The sequence below is a fragment of the Petromyzon marinus genome, chromosome 59, assembly GCF_048934315.1.
Source record: "Petromyzon marinus isolate PM22_M1 ecotype Great Lakes invasive population chromosome 59, UKy_Petmar_22M1.pri1.0, whole genome shotgun sequence".
NCBI classification, from domain to species: Eukaryota; Metazoa; Chordata; class Hyperoartia; order Petromyzontiformes; family Petromyzontidae; genus Petromyzon; species Petromyzon marinus.
Window position 1 is genome coordinate 2,705,523 of NC_133725.1, and position 20,000 is coordinate 2,725,522.

The 20,000-nt window shown below is 47.5% G+C and overlaps 2 protein-coding genes across 4 annotated transcripts in view; one reads left to right on the plus strand and one right to left on the minus strand.

The window, feature by feature from the left end:
- The window catches only part of LOC116955291 (ras-specific guanine nucleotide-releasing factor RalGPS2), a 210,592-nt gene that overhangs the window by 46,816 nt on the left and 143,776 nt on the right, over positions 1–20,000 (plus strand). The window lies entirely within an intron of this gene.
- LOC116958444 (uncharacterized) overlaps positions 5,854–20,000 on the minus strand; it is a 16,095-nt gene continuing 1,948 nt past the window's right edge. For 2 of the 3 annotated variants that reach the window (XM_032981044.2, XM_032981043.2), the window contains exons 2-3: positions 14,370–15,065; positions 5,854–11,387 (exon numbers count right to left, since the gene is read on the minus strand). In XM_032981044.2, coding sequence (XP_032836935.2) covers positions 11,100–11,387; positions 14,370–15,026 — 945 coding nt within the window. In that variant the 5' untranslated portion in view covers positions 15,027–15,065 and the 3' untranslated portion in view covers positions 5,854–11,099. The remainder of the gene's footprint in view (positions 11,388–14,369; positions 15,066–20,000) is intronic. The other variant, XM_032981045.2, reaches the window with a different exon arrangement.

Genomic DNA, 20,000 nt, shown 5'->3' on the forward strand with positions numbered 1-20,000 from the left:
TGTAGGGAGTGGTGGGTGTAGTGGTTAGCGCTACGCCGCGCTACGAACCTGGCGACCCGAGTTCAATTCCCGCTCACGGCCACCACCATCCAGTGACGATTCTATGAACCGGTCCCGGGCCTCCCCTAGGTCGATTTAGCCTCAAATGAGTGCCTGGTGTAGTGGTGGTGGTGTAGGGGTGGTGGTGTAATGGTGGTGGTGTGGTGAGTGGTGAGTGAGTGAGTGATGAGTGAGTGGTGAGTGAGTGAGTGAGTCATGGTGAGTGAATGAGTGGTGGTGAGTGAGTGGTGTGGTGAGTGGTGAGTGAGTGAGTGGTGAGTGAGTGAGTGGTGAGTGAGTGAGTCATGGTGAGTGAATGAGTGGTGGTGAGTGGTGAGTGAGTGGTGAGTGAGTGGTGAGTGAGTGAGTGGTGAGTGGTGAGCGAGTGGTGAGTGGGTGGTGGGTGTTGAGTGGGTGGTGAGTGAGTGGTGGTGAGTGGTGAGTGAGTGGTGGTGAGTGGTGGTGAGAGGTGAGTGAGTGAGTGAGTGGTTAGTGAGTGAGTGAGTGGTGAGTGAGTGGTGAGTGAGTGAGTGAGTGGTGACTGGTGGTGAGTGAGTGAGTGGTGAGTGAGAGGTGAGTGAGTGGGTGAGTGGTGAGTGGGTGGTGAGTGGTGAGTGAGCGAGTGGTGAGTGGTGAGTGAGTGGTGAGTGAGTGAGTGAGTGGTGAATGAGAGGTTGGTGAGTGGGTGGTGAGTGGTGAGTGAGTGAGTGACTGAGTAAGTGGGTGAATGAGTGAGTGTGTGCGTGAGTGAGTGAGTGTGTGAGTGAGTGTGTGAGTGAGTGGTGAGTGAGTGAGTGTGTGACTGAGTGAGTGAGTGGTGAGTGAGTGAGTGAGTGGTGAGTAAGTGAGTGAGTGGTGAGTCGTGGTGAGTGAGTGAGTGGTGAGTGAGTGGTGAGTGAGAGGTGAGTGAGTGGTTAGTGAGTGAGTGGTGAGTGGTGGTGAGTGAGTGAGTGGCTAGTGAGTGAGTGAGTGGTGAGTGAGTGGTGAGTGAGTGAGTGGGTGAGTGAGTGAGTGGTGAGTGAGTGAGTGAGTCGTGGTGAGTGAATGAATGGTGGTGAGAGGTGAGTGAGTGGTGAGTGAGTGAGTGAGTCGTGGTGAGTGAATGAATGGTGGTGAGTGGTGAGTGAGTGAGTGGTGAGTGGGTGGTGAGTGGTGAGTGAGTGAGTGGTGAGTGAGTGAGTGGTGAGTGAGTGAGTGGTGAGTGAGTGGTGAGTGGGTGGTGAGTGTTGAGTGGGTGGTGAGTGGTGAGTGAGTCGTAGTGAGTGGTGGTGAGTGAGTGGTGAGTGAGCGGTGAGTGAGTGGTGGTGAGTGAGTCGTGGTGAGTGGTGGTGAGTGAGTGAGTGAGTGGTGAGTGAGTGAGTGAGTGGTGAGTGAGTGGTGAGTGAGTGATTGAGTGGTGACTGGTGGTGAGTGAGTGGTGAGTGAGAGGTGAGTGAGTGGGTGAGTGGTGAGTGGGTGGTGAGTGAGTGGTGATTGAGTGGTGAGTGAGTGAGTGTGTGACTGAGTGAGTGAGTGGTGAGTGAGTGAGTGAGTGGTGAGTAAGTGAGTGAGTGGTGAGTCGTGGTGAGTGAGTGAGTGGTGAGTGAGTGGTGAGTGAGAGGTGAGTGAGTGGTTAGTGAGTGAGTGGTGAGTGGTGGTGAGTGAGTGAGTGGCTAGTGAGTGAGTGAGTGGTGAGTGAGTGGTGAGTGAGTGAGTGGGTGAGTGAGTGAGTGAGTGGTGAGTGAGTGAGTGAGTCGTGGTGAGTGAATGAATGGTGGTGAGAGGTGAGTGAGTGGTGAGTGAGTGAGTGAGTCGTGGTGAGTGAATGAATGGTGGTGAGTGGTGAGTGAGTGAGTGGTGAGTGGGTGGTGAGTGGTGAGTGAGTGAGTGGTGAGTGAGTGAGTGGTGAGTGAGTGAGTGGTGAGTGAGTGGTGAGTGGGTGGTGAGTGTTGAGTGGGTGGTGAGTGAGTGGTGAGTGAGTCGTAGTGAGTGGTGGTGAGTGAGTGGTGAGTGAGCGGTGAGTGAGTGGTGGTGAGTGAGTCGTGGTGAGTGGTGGTGAGTGAGTGAGTGAGTGGTGAGTGAGTGATTGAGTGGTGACTGGTGGTGAGTGAGTGGTGAGTGAGAGGTGAGTGAGTGGGTGAGTGGTGAGTGGGTGGTGAGTGGTGAGTGAGTGAGTGAGTGGTGATTGAGTGGTGAGTGGTGGTGAGTGAATGAGTGAGTGGTGAGTGAGTGGTTGGTGAGTGTGTGAGTGAGTGAGTGGTGAGTGAGAGGTGAGTGAGTGAGTGAGTGGCGAGTGAGTGAGTGAGTGGTGAGTGAGTGGTGAGTGAGTGGGCGAGTGAGTGAGTGAGTGGTGAGTGAGTGAGTCGTGGTGAGTGGTGGTGAGTGAGTGAGTCGTGGTGAGTGAGTGGTGAGTGAGAGGTGAGTGAGTGGGTGAGTGGTGAGTGGGTGGTGAGTGAGTGAGTGGTGATTGAGTGGTGAGTGGTGGTGAGTGAATGAGTGAGTGGTGAGTGAGTGGTTGGTGAGTGTGTGAGTGAGTGAGTGGTGAGTGAGTGAGTCGTGGTGAGTGGTGGTGAGTGAGTGAGTCGTGGTGAGTGAGTGGTGAGTGAGTGGTGAGTGAGTGGCGAGTGAGTGAGTGAGTGGTGAGTGAGTGGTGAGTGAGTGGGTGAGTGAGTGGTGAGTGAGTAGTGAGTGAGTGAGTCGTGGTGAGTGGTGGTGAGTGAGTGAGTCGTGGTGAGTGAGTGGTGAGTGAGTGGTGAGTGAGTGGGTGAGTGAGTGGTGAGTGAGTGGTGAGTGGTGGTGAGTGAGTGAGTGGTGAGTGAGTGAGTTGTGAGTGAGTCAGAGGTGAGTGAGTGGTGAGTGAGTGAGTGAATGAGTGAGTGGTGAGTGTGTGAGTGAGTGAGTGGTGAGTGAGTGAGTAAGTGGTGAGTGAGTAGTGAGTGAGTGAGTGGTGAGTGTGTGAGTGAGTGAGTGGTGGTGAGTGAGTGAGTGGTGAGTGACTGAGTAGTGAGTGAGTGGTGAGTGAGTGAGTGGTGAGTTAGTGGTGAGTGAATGAGTGAGTGGTGAGTGTGTGAGTGAGTGAGTGGTGAGTGAGTGAGTAAGTGGTGAGTGAGTAGTGAGTGAGTGGTGGTGAGTGGTGAGTGTGTGAGTGAGTGGTGGTGAGTGAGTGAGTGGTGAGTGAGGGAGTGGTGAGTGAGTGGTGAGTGGTGCTGAGTGAGTGAGTGGTGAGTGAGTGGTGAGTTAGTGGTGAGTGAGTGGTGGTGAGTGAGTGGTGAGTGGTGCTGAGTGAGTGAGTGGTGAGTGAGTGGTGCTGAGTGAGTGAGTGGTGAGTGAGTGGTGAGTGAGTGGGTGAGTGAGTGGTGAGTGAGTGGTGGTGAGTGAGTGGTGAGTGTGTGAGTGGTGAGTGAGTGGTGAGTGAGTGGTGAGTGGTGCTGAGTGAGTGAATGGTGAGTGAGTGGTGAGTAGTGGTGAGTGTGGGAGTTGTTGTTGAGTTCGTGGTTTGCCTGAGTCTCCTGCAAGTCCACAGATAAGAGGCAGCCAGCCTCGCCGATTCGATGCGGTCAGCTGAACCAGACACTGAACCGGATACTGAACCAGATAGTGAACCAGACACTGAACCAGATAGTGAACAACGCTCACACCGCTGGCTGGGCTCGATACGCGAATGAGGCAGACACAGCTCTCAAATAATAATAATGATGACTGCATTGTGTCTGTGTGTGTGTCTGTGTTTGTGTGTCTGTGTGAGTCTGTGTGTCTGTGTGTGTGTGTCTGTGTGTGTGTCTGTGTGTCTGTGTGTCAGTGTGTGTGTGGCTGTGTGTGTGTGTCTCTGTGTGTGTGTCTGTGTGTCAGTGTGTGTGTCTGTGTGTGTGTCTGTGTGTGTGTGTCTGTGTGTGTGTGTCTGTGTGTGTGTCTCTGTGTTTGTGTGTGTGTGTCTATGTGTGTGTGACTCTGTGTGTGTGACTCTGTGTGTGTCTGTGTGTGTGTGTCTGTGTCTCTGTGTCTGTGTGTGTGTCCCTGTGTCTGTGTGTGTCTGTGTGTGTGTCTCTGTGTGTGTCTCTGTGTGTGTGTCTCTCTGTTTCGGTATGCTGTGGCTGGGCATGCGGGCTACATGACCCAGCCATCGCAGCCTTGCCTGCCGGAGGAGCTCACCAATGGGACCCTGCCCAGATCTTTCAAGGATTTGTGAGCTCCTCACACAATCCAGTCTGGTTAAACCCAGGATGGATCGTAGGCAGGCTAGCCTAAATGTTTCTAACCGGCGAAGATGTTCCATTAGGTGGGTCCACGTTTCGCAAGCGTAGAGAAGGGAGGGAATGACCGTGGCCGAGAAAACCTGAAGCTTAGTGCGGAGCGACAGACCAGGTAGCTTCCACACAGCGTTACGCAACCGATGAAAAGATATTGCCGCTCGACTGATTCAGAGTGAGACCTCTGCTGTTAAACTGGAGCCGGTCATAAGCACACTGCCCAGGTATGGGAAACTCTCCACTCTCTCCACAACTGCCCCATCACCGATTGGGAGTTGTGGGGGTGGAGTGTCCGATGGTACAAAATACCCAGGCAGGTGCTTAGTATTTGGTGGGTCTGATGGTAAGGCCCCACCTCGTAGTGGCACGCTCCAGTTTCAGCAGCAGCGTCTCCAACTCCTCCTCTAAATGAGCAGCTATTACCAAATCATCGGCATACATAACGTGGTTGAGCAATAGGGAGCCATCCCTTGACCGCACCCAGGCATCGATCAGCCTCCCATTATATCTGTACCATATGGAGATTCCCCCGGTACAGCTATTGAAGGCTTCACGAACTACACACACACCCAAACACCCACACACCCACACACGCACACCCAAACACCCACACACCCACACACGCACACCCACACACCTACACACACACCCATACACACACACACCAACACACACAACAACAACCGCCATTCTCCACTAAGTGGCGGGGACGTCACCACGACGCTTGTGCCAGGCTATGTGCACCTTGAGGCCACGTGAAGTGTCGAACGCCCGCTGGCAGGAGGTCACGGGGCAGACCCAGGTGCCACGGGTCGACTGACTGAGATCACTGGCTGATGCACCACCTGTGCCCCCTACTGTGCCAACCTGCTGCGCTTTAGCCACCCAACGCTCCGCTCGTTGTTCTGAGCGTCGCTCCTCCGCCCTCCGTTGTTGTTGGAGGGCGACTGCCTCCAACTGCCCAGTAGCGTCCTTCACGAGCCTCCTCCACAGAGGCCGATCTTGACACCGCTGGTACCAGTCATCGGCAAGTCCATTCAGCTCCACGTCCTCCTGTACCACATCACTCCATCTCTTCTCTAGCCCGTGCCGCGCCCGTTTAGACCCCTCAATCCGGCCGAACAAAAGCTGTTTCGGAATGCGGTGGCTGGGCATGCGGGCTACATGACCCAGCCAACGCAGCCTTGCCCGCCGGAGGAGCTCACCGATGGGACCTTGCCCAGATCTTTCAAGGATTTGTGAGCTCCTCACACAATCCAGCCTGGTTAAGCCTAGGATGGATCGTAGGCAGGCCAGCCTAAATGTTTCTAACCGGCGAAGATGTTCCATTAGGGGGGTCCACGTTTCGCAAGCGTAGAGAAGGGAGGGAATGACCGTGGCCGAGAAGACCTGAAGCTTAGTGCGGAGCGACAGACCAGGTTGCTTCCACACAGCGTTACCAACACAGACCCACATACACACACTCACACACCCACACACACACCCACACATACACACACACACACACCCACACACACACACCCACACACACACCCACACACACACACGCCCACACACACACCCACACACACAGCGACTACAGGAGATATGCACAGCCAACGTTCGTTTTAATCATGGACATGACGCCTCACTCAGCCACGAGTCTAACGCAGAGGTCTAGATTAACACAGAGATCTAGATTAACACAGAGGTCTAGATTAACACAGAGGTCTAGATTAACACAGAGGTCTCGATTAACACAGAGGTCTCGATTAACACACAGGGGTCTAGATTAACACAGAGGTCTAGATTAAGACAGAGGTCTAGATTAACACAGAGGTCTAGATTAACACACAGAGGTCTAGATTAACACAGAGGTCTGGATTAACGCAGAGGTCTAGATTAACACAGAGGTCTCGATTAACACAGAGGGGTCTAGAGTAACACAGGTCTAGATTAACACAGATGGGTCTAGATTAACACAGAGGTCTAGATTAACACAGAGGTCTAGATTAACACAGATGGGTCTAGATTAACACAGAGGTCTAGATTAACACAGAGGTCTAGATTAACACAGAGGGGTCTAGATTAACACAGAGAGATCTAGATTAACACAGATGGGTCTAGATTAACACAGAGGTCTAGATTAACACAGAGGTCTAGATTAACACAGAGGTCTAGATTAACACAGAGGTCTAGAATAACACAGAGGTCTAGATTAACACAGAGGTCTAGATTAAAACAGAGGTCTAGATTAACACACAGAGGTCTAGATTAACACAGAGGTCTAGATTAACACACCGGGGTCTCGATTAACACAGAGGTCTAGATTAACACAGATGGGTCTAGATTAACACAGAGGTCTAGATTAACACAGAGGTCTAGATTAACACAGAGGGGTCTAGATTATCACAGAGGTCTAGATTAACACAGAGGTCTAGATTAACACACCGGGGTCTCGATTAACACAGAGGTCTAGATTAACACAGAGGTCTAGATTAACACAGAGGTCTAGATTAACACACAGGTCTAGATTAACACAGAGATCTAGATTAACACAGAGGTCTAGATTAACACACCGGTGTCTCGATTAACACACAGGTCTAGATTAACACAGGGGTCTAGATTAACACAGAGAGGGCTAGATTAACACAGAGGTCTAGATTAACACAGAGGTGTAGATTAACACAGAGGTCTCGATTAACACACAGGGGTCTAGATTAACACAGAGGTTTAGATTAACACAGAGGTCTAGATTAACACAGAGGTCTAGATTAACACACAGAGGTCTAGATTAACACAGAGGTCTGGATTAACGCAGAGGTCTAGATTAACACAGAGGTCTCGATTAATACAGAGGGGTCTAGAGTAACACAGAGGTCTAGATTAACACAGATGGGTCTAGATTAACACAGAGGTCTAGATTAACACAGAGGTCTAGATTAACACAGATGGGTCTAGATTAACACAGAGGTCTAGATTAACACAGAGGGGTCTAGATTAACACAGAGATCTAGATTAACACAGATGGGTCTAGATTAACACAGAGGTCTAGATTAACACAGAGGTCTAGATTAACACAGAGGTCTAGATTAACACAGAGGTCTAGAATAACACAGAGGTCTAGATTAACACAGAGGTCTAGATTAACACAGGGGTCTAGATTAACACAGAGGTCTTGATTAACACAGATGGGTCTAGATTAACACAGAGGTCTAGATTAACACAGATGGGTCTCGATTAACACAGAGGTCTACATTAACACAGATGGGTCTAGATTAACACAGAGGTCTAGATTAACACAGAGGTCTAGATTAACACAGAGGGGTCTAGATTAACACAGAGGTCTAGATTAACACAGAGGTCTAGATTAACACACCGGGGTCTCGATTAACACAGAGGTCTAGATTAACACAGAGGTCTAGATTAACACAGAGGTCTAGATTAACACAGAGGTCTAGATTAACACAGAGGTCTAGATTAACACAGAGGTCTAGATTAACACAGATGTCTAGATTAACACAGATGGGTCTAGATTAACACAGAGGTCTAGATTAACACATAGGTCTCGATTAACACAGAGGTCTAGATTAACACAGAGGTCTAGATTAACACAGAGGTCTAGATTAACACAGGGGTCTAGATTAATACGGAGGTCTAGATTAACAGAGGGGTCTAGATTAACACATAGGTCTCGATTAACACAGAGGTCTAGATTAACACAGATGGGTCTAGATTAGCACAGAGGTCTAGATTGACACATAGGTCTAGATTAACACAGAGGGGTCTAGATTAACACAGAGGTCTAGATTAACACAGATGGGTCTAGGTTAACACAGAGAGATCTAGATTAACACAGATGGGTCTAGATTAACACAGAGGTCTAGATTAACACAGAGGTCTAGATTAACACAGAGGGGTCTAGATTAACACAGAGGTCTAGATTAACACAGGGGTCTAGATTAACACACAGGTCTAGATTAAAACAGAGGTCTAGATTAACACACAGAGGTCTAGATTAACACAGAGGTCTAGATTAACACAGAGGTCTAGATTAACACAGGGGTCTAGATTAACACACAGGTCTAGATTAACACAGAGGTCTAGATTAACACAGAGGTCTAGATTAACACAGAGGGGTCTAGATTAACACAGAGGTCTAGATTAACACAGAGGGGTCTAGATTAACACAGAGGGGTCTAGATTAACGCAGAGGTCTAGATTAACACAGAGGTCTAGATTAACACAGAGGTCTAGATTAACACACAGGGGTCTAGATTAACACAGAGGTCTAGATTAACACAGAGGTCTAGATTAACACAGAGGTCTAGATTAACACAGAGGTCTAGATTAAGACAGAGGTCTAGATTAACACAGAGGTCTAAATTAACACAGAGGTCTAGATTAACACAGAGGTCTAGATTAGCACAGAGGTCTAGATTAACACAGAGGTCTAGATTAACACAGAGGGGTCTAGATTAACACAGAGGTCTAGATTAACAAAGATGGGTCTAGGTTAACACAGAGAGATCTAGATTACCACAGATGGGTCTAGATTAACACAGAGGTCTAGATTAACACAGAGGTCTAGATTAACACAGAGGGGTCTAGATTAACACAGAGGTCTAGATTAACACAGGGGTCTAGATTAACACACAGGTCTAGATTAAAACAGAGGTCTAGATTAACACACAGAGGTCTAGATTAACACAGAGGTCTAGATTAACACAGAGGTCTAGATTAACACAGGGGTCTAGATTAACACACAGGTCTAGATTAACACAGAGGTCTAGATTAACACAGAGGTCTAGATTAACACAGAGGGGTCTAGATTAACACAGAGGTCTAGATTAACACAGAGGGGTCTAGATTAACACAGAGGGGTCTAGATTAACACAGAGGTCTAGATTAACACACTGGGGTCTAGATTAACACAGAGGTCTAGATTGACACAGATGGGTCTAGATTAACACAGAGGTCTAGATTAACACAGAGGTCTAGATTAACACAGAGGGTCTAGATTAACACAGATGGGTCTAGATTAACACAGAGGTCTAGATTAACACAGAGGTCTAGATTAACACAGGGGTCTAGATTAACACACAGGTCTAGATTAACACAGAGGTCTAGATTAACACAGAGGGGTCTAGATTAACACAGAGGTCTAGATTAACACAGAGGGGTCTAGATTAACACAGATGGGTCTAGATTAACACAGAGGTCTAGATTAACACAGAGGTCTAGATTAACACAGAGGTCTAGATTAACACACAGGGGTCTAGATTAACACAGAGGTCTAGATTAACACAGAGGTCTAGATTAACACAGAGGTCTAGATTAACACAGAGGTCTAGATTAACACAGAGGTCTAGATTAACACAGAGGTCTAGATTAACACAGAGGTCTAGATTAACACAGAGGTCTAGATTAACACACTGGGGTCTAGATTAACACAGAGGTCTAGATTGACACAGATGGGTCTAGATTAACACAGAGGTCTAGATTAACACAGAGGGTCTAGATTAACACAGATGGGTCTAGATTAACACAGAGGTCTAGATTAACACAGAGGTCTAGATTAACACACCGGGGTCTCGATTAACACAGAGGTCTAGATTAACACAGATGGGTCTAGATTAACACAGAGGTCTAGATTAACACAGAGGTCTAGATTAACACAGAGGGTCTAGATTAACACAGATGGGTCTAGATTAACACAGAGGTCTAGATTAACACAGAGGTCTAGATTAACACACCGGGGTCTCGATTAACACAGAGGTCTAGATTAACACAGATGGGTCTAGATTAACACAGAGGTCTAGATTAACACAGAGGTCTAGATTAACACAGAGGTGTAGATTAACACAGGGGTCTAGATTAACACAGAGGTCTAGATTAACACAGATGGGTCTAGATTAACACAGAGGTCTAGATTAACACAGATGGGTCTAGATTAACACAGACGTCTAGATTAACACAGAGGTCTAGATTAACACAGATGTCTAGATTAACACAGAGGTCTAGATTAACACAGAGGTCTAGATTAACATAGAGGTCTAGATTAACACAGGGGTCTAGATTAACACAGAGGTCTAGATTAACACACCGGGGTCTCGATTAACACAGAGGTCTAGATTAACACAGATGGGTCTAGATTAGCACAGAGGTCTAGATTAACACAGAGGTCTAGATTAACACAGAGGGGTCTAGATTAACACAGAGGTCTAGATTAACACAGATGGGTCTAGGTTAACACAGAGAGATCTAGATTAACACAGATGGGTCTAGATTAACACAGAGGTCTAGATTAACACAGAGGTCTAGATTAACACAGAGGGGTCTAGATTAACACAGAGGTCTAGATTAACACAGAGGTCTAGTTTAACACAGAGGTCTAAATTAACACAGAGGTCTAGATTAACACACAGTGAACCCACAGAGACCCACAGAGACCCACACAGAGACCCACAGAGACCCACAGAGACCCACAGAGAGACTCACAGAGAAACCCACAGAGACCCACAGAGAGACCCACAGAGACCCACAGAGAGACCCACAGAGACCCACAGAGACCCACAGAGACCCACACAGACACCCACAGAGATCCACAGAGAGACCCACAGAGACCCACAGAGACCCACAGAGCCTCACAGAGAGACCCACAGAGACCCACAGAGACCCACAGAGACCCACAGAGCCTCACAGAGAAACCCACAGAGAGACCCACAAAGAGACCCACAGAGCCCCACACAGAGCCCCACACAGAGACCCACACAGAGACCCACACAGAGACCCACGCCAGACAGACAGACAGGACACGGGGTTGGGTGGTCCTCCCTTTGCTCGACCCCCTTGCTAGAGCCCCTGCTGCTTGACCCCCTTGCGTTTGGCCAGCCCCGCATTGCCACCGCCTCCACCGCCTCCACCGCCACCACCACCGCCCTTGCCCGCCGGTGCGAGCGCCGCATACTGCTCTTCCTTGCGCAGCGGTCCCACAGGGGCATAGCCGCTGGTGTCACCGTCACCGCCGCCACCACCACCTCCTCCGCCACCTCCCTTCGTCTTCGTCTTCCTCGTCGAGGTCTCGCCCAGCTCGTAGGGACTCTCCTCATTGGCTTCCTGGTAGATGTCGTACTCCAGATTCTTGGCGGCGGGGGGGGAGGAGAGCGAGTTGTGGGTGAGCGCTGTGGGTGAGCGTTGTGGGTGAGCGTTGTGGGTTGGGTGAGCGTTGTGGGTTGGGTGAGGGTTGTGGGTGAGCGTTGTGGGTGAGCGTTGTGGGTTGGGTGAGGGTTGTGGGTGAGGGTTAGGGGTTAACTGCATCACAAAAGTAACCTGCGGCGCTGCCGCGCCTATCTGCCGTCATCGGGGGGGAAAGAACGGTGATCCAATCTCCGACCGGCCAGGAACAGGCTCGCGGACCTGCAGAGCGTTTCCCTGAGGTCCTGGGGGGAGGGGAAATCGCTCAGCCCAGCCGCCTGAGCAACGGTCCGAAACCTCGCCGCCCATTTCCCCCTCGGCATCAGGAGGAGTGGTGGCGGACGATGCCAACCCCAGCCGCGAGCGATGATGAAATTCTCGCTCGCAACTTTCGTCAGCTAGCTGAGGCCAGGCCACCTTAGGTTGGAATGGGGTCCTGGGTGTACACCCACCGCCGGAGCGGAAGAATGGCAGGCGCATCTTACAGATGACTAGTCGATGGTCAGAGGGCAGATCAGCTCCATGGTAGGTCCTGGTGTCAAGGACATGGGCTCGAATCCGTTGGTCCATCACTACGTAGTCCGGCAGATGTTCTTGCTTGGACCCGGCGTGCATCCATGATGTTGCGTGGATGCGCCGATGCCGGAACAGCGTGTTGGTAATTACAAGCCCGTGGGCTGCACAAAAATCTAGCAGCCTCCTACCGTTGTTATTGAGCTGATCTGGCCCATGCCCTCCAATCACTCCAGACCAGGTGCCAGCACCGTGACCAACTCGGGCATTGAAGTCACCCAACAAGATGACTCTATCCCGAGGGGCCACTTTAGCCAGCACCTGTGACAGTAGGTCACAGAAGGCATCTGACTCATCGGCCTTGCCTGCATCCCTCCACGGATGTTCATCTTCGGCGGGGGCATAAGTAACCACGACCACCACTCCTCGCCTCCGGCTGACGGGAAGGCGAGCCCAAAGTAGCCTGGGGCTTACAGCTTCCCACACCCCGGGAATCACAACCCCCTACCTCCTCCTTGGTGCCGGATGGCAACGCTGTGGTGAGCAGTGCCGTGGGGAGGAGGGCCAAATTCGATTGGTCAATCCCCTCATGGCGTTTGCAGCCACCACAGCGGCCAAGCGGGGGCTCTGGATGGGTGCGTTATGCCGGTAACCCCTCCACCTTCAATTTAATTACCACAAAACCACGTCTAAAATCTTCTTCTTTGGTTCTTTCGGTAAGGTCACGTAGAATGAGAATAGAATAATAAAATAACACAATAAAATTCTCACGACGTTTCGGCCACAACGCAAGCGGCCGTCTTCAGGTGAAAGGTACAGACCTGTCGGGACGACAGAGCTTCAGTGAACGATGTTAAGATTCGTAGCGACTTTTCAGCTGGTTGGGAGAAGTGAGGTACCTTGACAAAGGTGTTTACATATCAAATAGCTGAGGGATTAGCTTGTGACTGGTCACAGGAATGGCTATGTTAAAGTCAAAAACCTACACATATCTAACTAACAAGCTTTTGTGCCGGAGGCCTCAGGGGGACAGGCGTCCATGATGTCTCCTGGCCAAACCCCAGTTGGCGGAGCCAGGAGACTGAATCCCGTACCCTCGGGGCTCCTCCAGAAACAACGAAAAGCCACCAGCGGGTGGCCACGTTGGAATGTTCGAACGCTCCCTGCGGAGGAGAGGCTGCCGCTCCCTCCGTCGGGAGCTGGACCGGTACCGCCAGGATATTTCTTTGCGGGTTTGCAGGAAGGGTCCGGTTGACCGGCTCCGGTGTGTGTTTGGAGGAGAGGCTGCCGCTCCCTCCGTCGGGAGCTGGACCGGTACCGCCTGGATCTCCGTGCCATTCGCGAGGTCCGGTGGACCGGCTCCGGCTCCGGCTCCTGCCGCCACTAGGGGCGGACAGTCCTCTGCTCGGGGCAGGGGACTGCCAAACAGCAGGGGGAGTGTGGCTCTTCTCACGGAGCAAAATAACGAAGGGGGGGGTGTGGCGTGGGAGCGTGGGAGCGTGGCGTTGAGGTGCGGGAAACACGCGCGCGTACACACAACAACAACAACAACAACCACAACAACAACAACAACCACAACAACAACAACAACAACCGCCGTTCGCGGCCAGGCCACGCGCAACCCTGAGGCCGCCACGTGAAGTTGCCGAACGCCCCCGCCGGCAAGGGGGGGGGGGGGGGGGCTCGTGGGGGGGCAGACCCAGCAGGTGCCGCGGGTCGACTGACCGAGACACTCACGTACACACACACACACGCACGTACACACACACACACACACGTACACACACACACACGTACACACACACACACACACGTACACACACACACACAGACGTACACACACACACGCACGTACACACACACACACACGTACACACACACACACGTACACACACACACACACACGTACACACACACACACGTACGTACACACACACACACACGTACACACACACACACGTACGTACACACACACACACACGTACACACACACACGTACACACACGCACGCACGTACACACACACAGACGCACACACACACACACAGACGTACACACACACACGCACGTACACACACACACGTACACACACACACAGACGTACACACACGCACGCACGTACACACACACACGCACGTACACACACACACACAGACGCACGTACACACACACACACGTACGTACACACACACACGTACGTACACACACACACACACACGCAGACGTACACACACACACGCAGACGTACACACACACACACGCACGTACACACACACACGTATGTACACACACAGACGTACACGTACACACACACACACACACGTACGTACACACACGTACACACACACGTACACACACACGTACACACACACACGTACACACACACACACACGCGCCCCCCTTCCCCCTTCCTCACCTGCCGCACCTGTCTCCGCAGCTTGTGCACCAGGTAGACCAGCGTCAGCACGAGGGCCCCGTGGGCGGCCGCGGACAGGTAGAGGCCCGCATGGGACGCCAGCGCGCCCGGGCACGCCGGCAGGCAGCCGCGCAGGGCCTCCTCCGTCGACAGCAGGGCCACCACGCGGCCCCTCAGCCGCGGCGGCCACGCGCACCGCTCCCCCGGCCCAGGGCCCTGGTCGGCCTGCTTGGCGAGCCACGAGCGCAGGTACCAGACGCCGCAGTCGCACCGCCAGCGGTTGGCCGCCGGGCCCCCGAGATCGACGGCGCCCAGCTCCCGGAGGGCGTCGAAGGCGCCGTCGGCGAGGCGTTCGAGGCCCGCGTCCGCGAAGGAGATCTTCCCGATGAGGGCGGCGGGCTCGTCGTCGCTGAAGCCGGAGTCGCCGGAGAAGCCCCTCGAGCATTCGACGGCGCTGCGGTCGGATGCGAGGCGGGAGCAGCCGGCGGGGAGGCCGCCGTCCGATGGCCGGGCAGCCGCGGGCATCGCGGAGGCCGTCAGGAGCAGCAGAAGAAGCAGCAGCGGCAACAGCGGCGGTGCCGGCAGTGGTGGCGGTGGTGGTGGTGGTGGTGGAGGGCCGGAGGGGCGGCGCCGGGCGGAGGTCGTCGGCGAGGACATCGCGGACGTCGGAGAGGCGGTGGAGGTGGCGGGGGTGAGCTGCAGTGGCGGAGGGTGTTGGGGGTTTACGGGTGGAGCAGTGATGCACAGAGACATTGATGCACTGCACTATTATACACTACGCTGTACACTACACTATACACTACACTATACACTACACTCTACACTACACTATACACTACACTATACACTATGCTGTACACTACTACACACTATACACTACACTATACACTACACTATACACTACACTATACACTACACTACACACTACACTATACACTACACTATACACTACACTCTACACTACACTATACACTACACTATACACTACTACGCACTACAACACACTACACTATATACTACATTATACACTACACTATACACTACACTATACTATACACTAGACACTACACACTACTACACACTACACTATATACTACACTATACACTACACTATACACAACACTACACTATACATTACTACACTATACACTACACTATAAACTACACTACACTATACACTACTACACTATACACTACACTACACACTATACACTACACTATACACTACACTATACACTACAATACACTATACACTACACTACACGATACACTACACTATACACTACACTATACACTACACACTACACTCTGCACTTCACTACACACTACACTATACACTACACTATACACTACACTACACACTACACCATACACTACACTATACACTACACTATACACTACAGACTACACTACACACTATACTATACACTACACTATACACTACACTATACACTACACTATACACTACACACTACACTACACTATGCACTACACTATACACTACACACTACACTATACACTACACACTACACTATACACTACACTTTCACTACACTATACACTACACTATACACTACACACTACACTATACACTACACTACACACTACACTACACTATGCACTACACTATACACTACACACTACACTACACTATACACTACACTATACACTACACTATACACTACACTATACACTACACTATACACTACACTATACACTACACTATACACCACACTATACACTACACTACACACTACACTATACACTATACACTACACTATACACTACACACTACACTACACTATGCACTACACTATACACTACACACTACACTAGACTATACACTACACTATACACTACACTATACACTACACTATACACTACACTATACTTCTTTGGTTCTCTCGGTAAAGTCACGTAGAATGAGAATAAAATAATAAATTGATAAAATAAAATAACACATTAATATTCTCACGACGTTTCGGCCACAACACAAGCGGCCTTCATCAGGTGAAGGGACGAGACTGTCTGGTAGGACAGCGCTGGAGTGAAAGAGCCACGTTCAGATCACGGCCTTTAAGCTGTGTGAGAGGAAACAAAGCGCCTTGACAAAGGAATTAGCATAGAATTTAGCATTGAAATGGCTGAGTGATTAGCTTGTGACTGGTCACAGAAATAGCTATGTTAAAAGTTAAAGCATACACATCTGCAGAGGCACCCCTTGATAAAGGAATTAGCATAGAATTTAGCATTGAAATAGCTAAGTTAAAGCATACACATCCGCAGAGGCACCCCTTGACAAAGAAATTAGCATAGAATTTAGCATTGAAATAGCTGAGTGATTAGCTTGTAACTGGTCACAGAAATAGCTACGTTAAAGTCAGACCATACACATTCACCGAGGCACTTAGTACAAATCAAACAGGAGAATTTAGCATTGAAATAACTAGGCGAATTTAGCATTGAAATAACTGAGTGATTAGCTAGTGACTGGTCACAGAAATGACTACACATCTGAGCTATTCACAGTACTATATAGTGAAGCAATAAAAAACTAAAATATAAATTACCTTAATGTTATCAATAAACTCTATATTCTCCAATCAGCTAAGCTACCAACAATAAGTCGTTATATATCACAGAGCTTAAAGGTCGTGATCTGAACGTGGGTCTTTCACTCCAGCGCTGTCCTACCAGACAGTCTCGTCCCTTCACCTGATAAAGGCCGCTTGTGTTGTGGCCGAAACGTCGTGAGAATATTAATGTGTTATTTTATTTTATCAATTTATTATTTTATTCTCATTCTACGTGACTTTACCGAAAGAACCAAAGAAGATGAATCATTGCAGTCACGAAAGCTTTAAATCGAAACTACACTATATTATACACTACACTATACACTACACTATACACTACACTATACACTACACTACACACTACACTATACACTACACTATACACTACACTACACTATACACTACACTATACACTACACTACACACTACACTATACACTACACTATACACTACACACTACACTACACTATACACTACACTACACTACACACTACACTACACTATACACTACACTATACACTACACTATACACTACACTATCTACACTACACTATACACTACACTCTACACTACACTATACACTACACTATACACTACACTCTACACTACACTATACACTACACTACCCTATACACTACACTATACACACTACACTATACACTACACTCTACACTACACTATACACTACACTACACACTACACTACCCTATACACTACACTATACACACTACACTACACTATACACTACACTCTACACTACACTACACACTACACTATACACTACAATATACACTACACTATACACTACACTATACACTACACTACACGCTACACTACACACTACACTATACACTACACTATACACTACACTATACACTATACTATACACTACACTATACACTACACTATACACTACACTACACACTACACTATACACTATACACTACACTATACACTACACTATACACTACACTATACACTACACTATACACTACACTACACTATACACTACACTATACACTACACTATACACTACACTATACACTACACTATACACTACACACTACCCTATACACTATACACTACACTATACACTATACACTACACTACACTATACACTACACTATACACTACACTTTACACTACACTATACACTACACTTCACTATACACTACACACTACACTACACTATACACTACACTACACACTACACTATACACTACACTATACACTACTATACACTACACTATACACTACACACTACACTATACACTACTACACACTACACTATACACTACTACACTATACACTACACTATACACTACACACTACACTACACTACACACTACACTGTACACTACACTACACACTACACTATACACTACACTATACACTACACTATACACTACACACTACACTACACTATACACTACACTATACACTACACTACACACTACACTACACACTACACTATACACTACACACTATACACTACACTACACACTACACTATACACTACACTATACACTACACTATACACTACACTATCTACACTATACACTACACACTATACACTACACTACACTATACACTACACACTACACACTACACTATACACTACACACTATACACTACACTACACTATACACTACACTATACACTACACACTACACTATACACTACATTAAACACTACACTACACACTACACACTACATTATACACTACATTAAACACTACACTACACACTACACTACACACTACATTATACACTACATTATGCACTACACTGTACACTACACTATACACTACACTATACACTACAAACTACACTATACACTACACTATACACTACACTATACACTACACTATACACTACACTATACACTACTCTATACACTACACTATACACTACACTATACACTACAAACTACACTACACTATACACTACACTATACACTACACTATACACTACACACTTTACACTACACTATACACTACACTGTTTGTGTATTTCTCGGAGGCAATAACTTTCAGAGTCGGCGCATGTTCGTCATGATTAACGTTCGTTTACAATCAACATGATTACAATCAACATGATTACAATCATCACCAACAACTCCTCGCGCCCACACGCACCGTGAAAGTCGCGGTTCGGGAAAGAAAAAAAATTTACGTTAATTTTTTTTTGCTTTAAACTTTCGCGCATGCAGGAAGTCAAAGTCGGTGTTTTTTTTTCGGTGGAGCCACGGAAATAGAAAAATACAATAAAAATACAATAAAAATACAATACAAATACAATAAAAATATAATAAAAATTCAATAAAAAATACTATAAAAATACTATAGAAATACAACAAAAAATACAATAAAAATACTATAGAAATACAATAAAAATACAATACAAATACAATAGAAATATAATAGAAATACAATAAAAACTATAACAATACTATAGAAATACAATACAAATACAATAAAAATATAATAGAAATACAATAATACAATAAAAATACAATAGAAATACAATAATACAATAAAAAGACAATAAAAATACAATAGAAACACAATAATACAATAAAAAGACGATAAAAAGACGATACAAATATAATAAAAATACAATAAAAATACAATAATACAATAAAATACAATAAAAAGACGATACAAATACAATTGAAATACAATACAAATATAATAAAAATACAATAAAAAATATAATACAAATACAATAAAAATACGATAAAAATGTAATAAAAATACAATAAATATATTATAGAAATATAATTTAAAAAATACAATACAAATACAATAAATAAATAATAACAAGTAAATAATAACAATAAAATAAAAATTTTACATTTTCAAATTTAAGTGAGTTTTGGGTTTTTAATTTCAATTTAATTCATTTTTCATTATTATTTTATCGTCTATCTTCGTGACTTTAACGAAAGAACCAAAGAATATATTTTTTATATTCGTAAAACTTTGTTACCGGGGTTAGAAGGGAGGAGGTGGAGGATGTGGATGGTGGTGATGGTGGTGATGGTGGTGGTGATG